Raw genomic sequence first — 8543 nt, forward strand, 5'->3', positions numbered from 1 at the left:
GGGCGGGGCGGCGTCGGCGATCGAACACACGGGTGGCGCGCGGCGCGCCCTGCCGCAGACACTCTCGCATGTCTTCCCTGGAACCCCGCCAGCCCCCTCTTCCTAAATTTACGCGGGCGTTACAGCCTGCGTAGTCTCTCTCTCTCTCTCCCTGGAACCCCGTCTCCCCTCGCCGCCACCAGCCCCATGCTCCATGTCGAGCCGTCTACGGCCTCATGAGCCCCCTCACCCGCCATCCCGCGGCCCCGCGCCACCTTCCGCCCGCGCCCCCCCTCCGAAATGACGAGACGTGCGGACCCCCAAAGCAAGGGGCGCCGACCCACCCAGTCGCGGGCCTGGCCCCTCCCAAGATACACCCCAAACCCCAAGACCAGGAAGGCAAAGGACCACACCAGCATGTTGAGGGCCCCGCGTACCTTTCCTCCTCCCACGCCCCCCATCGTCAAGGGGCCCTGCGCTTTCAGCCCCAAAGGACACAAAGGGCCCCCTCACCCGCCATGTTGAGGGCCTCGTACTTTTGGCCCTGGTTGGCGGCGCCGTCGCCGTACATGGTGATGCCGATGTTGCGCTTGCCCTGGTACTTCTTGGCAAAAGCTGGGGGTGGGGAGGTGGGTGTGAGCGTGAAGGGGTGTTGTGTATGTTGCGTGTGTGTGTGTGTGTGTGAGTGTGCGTGTGAGAGAGAGTGTGTGTGTGTCCTTGGTGTATTTTGGTGTGTGTGTGAAGCAGCAGCAGCAGCAGCAGCAGCAGCGGCGGCGGCGGCGGCGGCGGCAACGGCAGCAGCAGCAGCAGGAGCGCAGGTTGTCGCCTTCCCGCCTTGCCGCGCCGAGTCAGCCAAAGTCAGGTGCCCCCAGATCCCTCTCACCGAGCCCAGTGCCCAGGGGGATCTGGGCCCCCACGATGCCGTTGCCCCCGTAGAACTCAGCCTGCTTGTTGTACCTGATCAGCGGGGGGACCACATTTATAATTGTGGGCGATACATGGTGACGATGGGCGGCGTCAGAGGCGAGGCGGGCGCTCAAGCAGGCGCGTCGCGGGACGGCAGGGTATGAGTGCGCATTGCGCACCCAGCCAGGGCCCCGGCACACCAAAGAGACGGCAGCCCATTCCATGGCGCCCCGTCGCGTCCTGCCCTTCCAGGCACCCTCGTCGCCGCCGCCGCCGCCCCTCCGCACGCCGCAGGCCGGCCCATCACATGCCAACCCCCCCTCCCTCCCCCAGGCTCACATGTGCATGGAGCCGCCCAGGCCCTTTGAGGCGCCGTCCACCTTGCCCATAAGCTCCGCCATCACCTGAGAGTGTTGATAACGGTCGGTGGGGATTACAATCATGGTCAGTGTGGGGTTGTGATGACGCACAGCGAGGATTCCAACCTGGCTGTCGGGATGTCGGTTGCGGTCGGCTGTTTCAGCGGGGGCCGAACGCGTGTGGTTACAGCAACAGTGAAAATGTGCGTGGGCAAGTGGGGACCATGGCCTATGAGGGTGCCTCGCTGCATGATGCATGCACCAGCGGGCGGCGGTGAAGCCTGTCCCAAAACGCAGCAGGGGCCCCTTGAACCGGCAAGCTGGCAGACGTCTGCGTGCGCGGCGGGCGCTCCGAAATGCGGCAGTGGCAGCAGGCGCCGCACCTCCTTGACTGTGCCACCGCGTGACAGGTGCTGGCAGTGGTCCCTAAGAAAAGGGGGCGCATCGCACGGCGCAAAATGCTCGAGTCTCGAGGGGAAGGCAGGCGTCACGGCGGGGCGTGAGGCGGCGGGGTGCCGCCGCGCGGGCTAGGGCCGTTGCGTTTGGGTCGGGAGGTGGGTGCGCCGCCGCACCGCTGCCTGTGCGTGCGGCGGTTATTCGTGACAATCCGTGGGCCGCCACGCGCAAGACCCTGATAGAAATGCCACCCCCAGTCACCCTTTTTCGCCCAGCAGACAGTTTGTTCCCAACGCGTCCTGCCCAAAACACCACCCATCGTTCCGCCCAACTTCCCGGCAGCTTCCCACCAGCTACCAATAGCTTCCCAACCGCCCCCACCTGTACGACGTGATCACCGCGTCGTCCCGGGTGATGGCGTACTCGATCCCCGTCATGACAGCCTCCTGCCCGTCGTACCTGTAGCCATAAAAAACCCAAGCAATCGTCATTGGCCGGGCGCGCAGCCCAGTCTGCTCTGCGGCGCCTCCCGAACAGCCGCAGCCGCCCGCGCCGCGGCCGCGCCGCGCCCAGCCCTCCTGCTACTCCTGCAGCCTGCCGCCGCTGGCCCGTCTCGACTGCCCCCGCGACATCACCGACGCGAGCCCTCACCCAGCAAGTCCAGCATTCGCCCGCCCCCGCTTTTCGCCCCACCCGCTGCGCCCTCGCCCACCAGCCCCCCTCATCTTCTGGCGTCCACGCCCCCCGTGCACAGCCCCCACCCTCCTCCCGCTCCTCTAGCCCCCTCACAGGTGGCAGAACCCGCGGATAAGCTTAGCCTTGTACATCATGTCGGCCGCGATCTCCATGCGCCGCATGGTGTACATCAGCTCGTACCTGACGCGGCGTCATGATGACATCACCACAAGGGGGAGGGAGGCCGGTGGGCAAGGTCGCGATTGGGGCGGCGGGGTGCCAACTTTTGGGGGGTGGGTGCGCCTCATTGCGCGTGCGACGCCGCTGGCGACGTGGCGGGCGTCGACGTGGGTTGTAAGCGCTGCGGCTGGCAGTCTGCAAGCACCGCGTGCGCCGCGGCTGCGCGGCCAGGAGCGGGGCCTTACATGGAGGTCAGCTCGGCGATGGACGTCTCCACCACGTTGGAGGGCGGCTCAATCCTGTGCGCCTTGTAAGGCATGACCTGCGGGCGGTGCCGGGGGGCCGGAACCATGGAGCGCCGCCGCCGTTAGGTCATGCCGCGCGCATTGCAGGTGCGCCTGCCAGCGGCGGGGGCGGCGGTTTCACTGCAGAAATGACCGCTTTGTACGACATCTGCGGTGCTGACGGGCTCCACGGTTGACAAATGGAGCAGGCAAAGCCTTCACGAGTGGTGCGGGCCGCCGGACTGCCAACGGCGCCGAGCGGAAAAGGGTGGCTGACTGGGGCGATCGCCCGCGCACCGCCTGCCGCCCCGGTGTGTGCTGCCACCTCTTGCGTGAGGGTGCCGCGCTGTCCCCATGGCTCATAATCTTATGACATTAGTGCTTCGTACAAGCGATACGCCCTGCCTCTGCACAGAGGCCGTAGCCCTAGTGCCCACTTGGACGCGGTGCCAGTGCGTGGGGGCCTGGAGGCCGCAGATCCACTCCAAGCCGCACCTCTATAGTAATCTTGTCATCTGCGGCCGCTGCGGCAAAGCTGCGCTGCAGGACGCGGCCCAGCACGGGTAAAATGCCGCTGCTAGATCGACAGCTTTGCTGCAGGAGCGCCATGGCTACAGCTGATGTTGAGATACTATTCCAATACAAATAAGGCTTGGTACGGTATGAGACGAGCCTCTGGATCTCTAGAGGTCACCGACACCATCAAAGCATGCACACGGGAGCAGCACTCAAGAGGAAGCGGGGGAGCAGCAGAAGCAAAGTGAGGCAGACAAAAGCAGGGCGCAGGTTCACACTCGCAGCGTCCAGTAGCTTTTTGTGTATCAGAGGTCTTCAGGGTCGGGGCGTTCGCGTACAAGTTCGCCTGATCGCGGACCTTGGCAGCCCACAACCAGAAGAGCAGCCATCGGCCAGGAGGCGCACAAGGGGAGTTGAAAGGGTCTCATAGAAGCTGACGAAGGTGCGGACGGTCTATGTGCAGCTATCACCGAGCTCGCGCGGCGTCTCCCGCCGCCCCTGTCGCGCCCGCCGGCTCAGCCTGCGCCACTCGCACGCTTGCGCTGCGGCAGCTTGTGCTGTGTTTCATGACTGGATTGAAGAACGTACACAACAGTACTTGAAGCTAGGACTCCACCTTGGGCAGCCATCCCTTGTCGCACGGGTGGACGCATATCGGCGCCCTCGCCCCAGCGCTTGGGGCGTTGCGGGCGTGGCGCCGTCTTGCTGCGGATGTCCGGCACGTGCTAAATCCGCTGCGCATGGTAGCATCAGTGTGAGCTTCATTGTCACAAGCCGGTGTGAGCGCTCAGGCGTACCCTGCAATGTCCGCTCTCCCCTTGGCAGACCTCGAACCGCAATGGGGAAGGCCAAGGTGAGGCGGCTGCACCACCGGCGTATGTCGTGGGCGTGCGTGCCCACCACCGCCGCATGTCAGCACATGTGTGGTGCTGTTTTGAGCGGCTTAAAATGTTTACAGCTCAGCACCCCAACGTACACCCAAAGCTCACGCTGTTGCCTTGATGTTCCCACCCTAACAGCCCGCCAAGCACACAGCGGCTGAAATCAAGGTGGGTGCAAGGGCCACAGCGGCCGCAAAAAGCCCCCAGTCCGGGGCGCCGCGGCAGCATGAAATGACTCACAGCAGCGCGCCTCGTGTCGACGGCCCCTGCGTGTTTCGGGCCCGCGGGCGGGTGTGAGGCGCTCCCGCTGCGACCCGCCGTGGCTGCCGCCCCGCGCTCTGCCTTGACGCCAGCGCGGCCAACTGTCCTTACCAGCGGGCTACTCTCAGCCGAACAGGCTCTGCTGGATTTTTTGGACCCACGCACCCTCTCTCAAACATCTGACTTTACAGGCTAAGGTCCACGCGGCCACCGTCAACAAGGGCGGCGGCAAGGAGGGCCTGAAGGACCGCCTGGGCGGTGCCGCCGGCCACGCGCGCTACCGCTGCACCATCTGCATGCTCACGGCGCCGAGCATAAAGAACATGCAGGCGAGCGCCCGCGCACGTGCCAGGGGCCAAAGGGGGCGGCACCTTGCGCGGCCCACCTTTGCCCCGCCTTGCCACTGCCTCGCGCGTGCTCTATGGAGGCGGTTGCGGCCCTTTGCATTGAGCAGATGCAGGGCAGCGGAAGCTGATGCTAGCGGGTAGTTGTCTTCTTGGGCCGGAAACTCGGCATCCAAGTTGGTTCTGCCCTGGGCTTTTTTACTTGAATCCTACGCCTTTGCACCGAGCTTTGCTTGCTGATCACCCCTTTGCTCAGCTGTTCACCACCACTCTTTGGTAAACAAATGTGCCCCTTCCTCTGGCAGGCACACCACGAGTCAAAGCACCCGACGGTGCCGTGGGACGAGTCCAAGGTTGAGGACACGCACGCCGCTACGGGCGGCGTCACCACGGCGGGCATAGCTGTGCGCGGCTCCAAGAAAAAGTAGAGGGGCGCGGCTCGGCCTCAGGCGCGGCGGGCGGCGCGAAGGGCTGGGGCGGGCGGAGGCGGCGCGTGCTCGCGGCCGCGCCCAGCCAGGGCCCCGTTTGCGTTGAGGCGCCTTCCATGAAACATTGAAGGATTCCAGCGGCCCATAATTGTGACCACTCGAAAGGATGCACCCGGCCGCCTGAGGGCGCCGAGTGCACAGCCCTCGCTATACGCTGACCAGGCCCGTGTGGACTCGGCTTCCATTGGCATCTGCCCTTACGTCACTTTCTTAACCACTTCTCATCTCGCTTGTAATTGTCTAGCATCTCTTGTGTTATGATGCACGACTCGTCCTTGGTCTAGACAAGTGTTAGCAGGTTTGGGAGGCGGCAGGCGGATGGTGGCAGGGTTGTGTCAAGGGCCGATTGCTCGCAGGTTGTGGGGTGGGCGCGCTGTATGACTTGCTGCCACCCCACATGGAGGAAGCCCAACTTGAAACGCACCCACAAGAGGTGTGATGCGGAGATTGATGCTGGTGGGTGGGTGCTTGAGTGATGTTAACGTAACAGCGACGTGAGTGCCAGCTTTGAAAGAGGCTGGCCAGACGCTTATCACCTTGCAGAAGCACACGTGGGTGCAAGCTTGCACCCTCTTGACTGTGGGAGCGAAATTTGGCCGCCGACAAGGCGTACCGAGGCGAAATTTGCAAAACATTATCACCAAGGTTTGGCGCTCGCCGCGAATACGGCCACACAGAGGGTGCTGGTGCCAACTGGATGTTGATTGGCAACCGCGGGCCACACTGGCGCTTGCCTAACAGCTTGCGCCGACCTCTTCCTGTGCCTGGATGGAGCGCCACCTCGGGCGCGGTACGGCGAGGTATAATGGTGTTGCTGTCACCAAATGCAACGCTCTAACACAAGTGTTTCAGCGACGGCACAGCCCTGTGCGCCGTCACTCCTAGGTCCCCCAGGCGCGAGTGGGAGCCCTGATGCTTGGAGCTCGAGGCTCAGGCCGGGCTCCCTCCTGCAGAGCCAAATCAAACCACCCGGCGGCAGGTTCAGCCGCCTGCGCGACTGCCCCCCCCGCCGAGCCCCCGCCGCTCAGCTCCTCGTCAGTCGCGCCTGGGCCCTGCCGTGGCTTTCGCCCTGCATCTGGACCGCAATGCACATGCATGCGGAGGCGAAGGGCATGGGCATGGGGGTTGTCGCAGGGGTAGGGCTGAAGATCATAGCCCACTGTTGAGAGTGGGACCGCGGCAATAAAGTGCTTAAAACCGCCGTGCTACCGTCTCGATGTCCCAATGAACATGGGCGTTGTGAATGCACGGGGTATGGTTGATAAAGGGAAGAATGGGATGAGGCGCGAGGTGTAGGGGACCGCCACAGGTTGTGCCGCAAGCCGCATGCACTTGGTGCAAACACATACACTTGATGCAAATTGTTGCGTGGCACCACGCATGATGTGCCATTTGTACTGGGACCTAGATACTGCAGCGCTTCAGAAGTGCAACAGCAGAGGCGGAGCAGCCACCCTGGCAGCTCGCCGCGCAGCTGCTACTGGCTCGCCACCAGCTTTCGCAGCTGTTCCAATTAGTTCGTTTACCTTCTCCGCATCGCTGCTCACATTGAAAATTTGTTGTCGCAGGCACCTTTTTCTACACAGCCAAGTTCACTGTCAGGGGGATTGTTCTAGCATCTCGCCGCGCTTCGGATCCTCTGGGCACCACATGTTTGTGACTCCGTGATGTGCGGACCTTTCAACCCGTAGAAGCGCCGTGTTGCATTGGTTCGCATTCGAGCGAGGAGCAGTGACCCATCACAGTTCGCGAACGTGCGCAGCCTGAGCTCGCTGTTGTGCGCCGCATGCGCGATCGTGCACTTTAGGACTTGTTGGTGTGGGCCCCAGGTGTTTCTTCTTGCTGCCCACGCCGGTGCGCACAACGGCCCTGCAGTGTGCAATCAGACGCATTGCTGACGCTCTTTTGTGTGAGGCGATGCAGAAGTGCGTTATGGAGGGCTCCATTGCAAGCTCTGGCGCGTTCAGCGGTTGCCGACCTGGGACAAGTGCGCGACATGCACACACAGGTCGCACTCTGATTGCTGTCTTGGCGCGCCATGCTGACCCCAACCTCACATCCCTCGCATGCAGGCCTGCACTATTTCCGCCCCAATCACAGTGCTGTAGCTACGCATGTCGATGCCGGCGGCCGCTCTTGGCGCGCCGCCGGCCAGCGGCGAGGCATGGCACTGGCAGCCGCAGGGCGGTGAGCAAGCGCACGACGAGCAGCAGCAGCACGCCCGAGGCAGCAGCACCGGCGCCGCCGGTGCCGCCGGCCGCGACCTCATGCGCCGCACCGCCTCGTCGCCGGCGCTGCGCGCCGCGTGCGCCAACACTGGCGCCGCACGCGCCAGCGCCGGCGCGGCCTGCCCCGCGTGCGGCCCCGAGTGCGCCTGCCTCGAGGTCTTCGTCGTATCTCGCGCCTTTACCGAATTTGGGGGCCCGCTCTTCAAGCGGATGACCCCAGAGATGAAAAAGTCGCTGGTAGACCTTGGGATCTGCCATTACATGACGGTGTTCAAAACGCCGGACGGGCGCTACGTCCAGTTTGACTTTGGGCCGCGGGGCGGCGATGTGGAGAAGGCCAACGGGCCCCTAGCGGCCCTCCTGCGGGCGGCGCGGCTGCAGCAGCAGCAGCAGCAGCCGCAGCTGGCGCTGGCCGGCGGCCCCGGCGGCATGCGGGCGAGCGCGAGTGCGCCGGCGCTCGAGCTGTCGGCGGCGTTTGCGCTGGCGTGCGAGGGCAGCGGCGCCGGCGAGGGCGGCGCGTGCGGCGGGGGCGCCTGCAACGGCGGCGGCGCGGGCACCGGCCAGGCGGTAGACGCGTGAGTTCCTTGGGAGCAGGCGTGCATAGCTTTGGCAGCGGCGACTCTGCTCTGATCTGATCCAGGGTTTGATGTGTGGAGCGGGGCTCAACAATTGACGCTTCTGCGTCACCAGCGTGGGGCACGCGGATGGCTCTGTTCTGATTGAGACGGCCGCTCATGGCAACGCCACCTGCTTTGCTCCTGAGCGGGCCGGCCGCTCTCACGGCTTTCGACCCTGCGACACGACGCGCGACCCCGGGAACGCACCCCGCCCCTCCTCACCCCGGCAGCTCAAGGGGCACAAACGGCGAGATCCGGGAGCGCATCTTAGACGAGCTCCCTGCGGCGCACATGTACGTCGGCCGCACCAACCTTAGCCTCGACGATGTGCGGTCCTACAACCGAGGGCATGCCAAGCAGTACCGCCTGCACGAGAACGACTGCAGGTGGGTCAGGGGGCGTGCGTTTGTGTAGGTGTAGACATCACGC

The 8543-nt window shown here is 64.5% G+C and overlaps 2 protein-coding genes across 2 annotated transcripts; one reads left to right on the forward strand and one right to left on the reverse strand.

Moving 5' to 3' along the window:
- Positions 1 to 492: 492 nt before the first annotated feature.
- On the reverse strand, positions 493 to 3388 carry MNEG_10719 (pyruvate dehydrogenase E1 component subunit alpha; the record flags this gene model as incomplete). Its single annotated transcript, XM_014040808.1, has 8 exons — positions 493 to 594; positions 863 to 936; positions 1225 to 1289; positions 1628 to 1670; positions 2022 to 2099; positions 2430 to 2516; positions 2741 to 2817; positions 3275 to 3388. Coding segments are annotated over 8 exons (640 nt in total), but the record flags the coding sequence as incomplete, so codon positions are not given.
- A 4001-nt stretch (positions 3389 to 7389) lies between these two features.
- MNEG_10720 (hypothetical protein) lies at positions 7390 to 8076 on the forward strand (the record flags this gene model as incomplete). Its single annotated transcript, XM_014040809.1, has 1 exon — positions 7390 to 8076. One exon carries the CDS (start codon positions 7390 to 7392, stop codon positions 8074 to 8076), a length of 687 nt encoding a protein of 228 aa, XP_013896263.1.
- Between the last annotated feature and the right edge of the window lie 467 nt (positions 8077 to 8543).

Source organism: Monoraphidium neglectum, assembly GCF_000611645.1.
Source record: "Monoraphidium neglectum strain SAG 48.87 unplaced genomic scaffold scaffold02432, whole genome shotgun sequence".
Lineage (NCBI taxonomy): Eukaryota > Viridiplantae > Chlorophyta > Chlorophyceae > Sphaeropleales > Selenastraceae > Monoraphidium > Monoraphidium neglectum.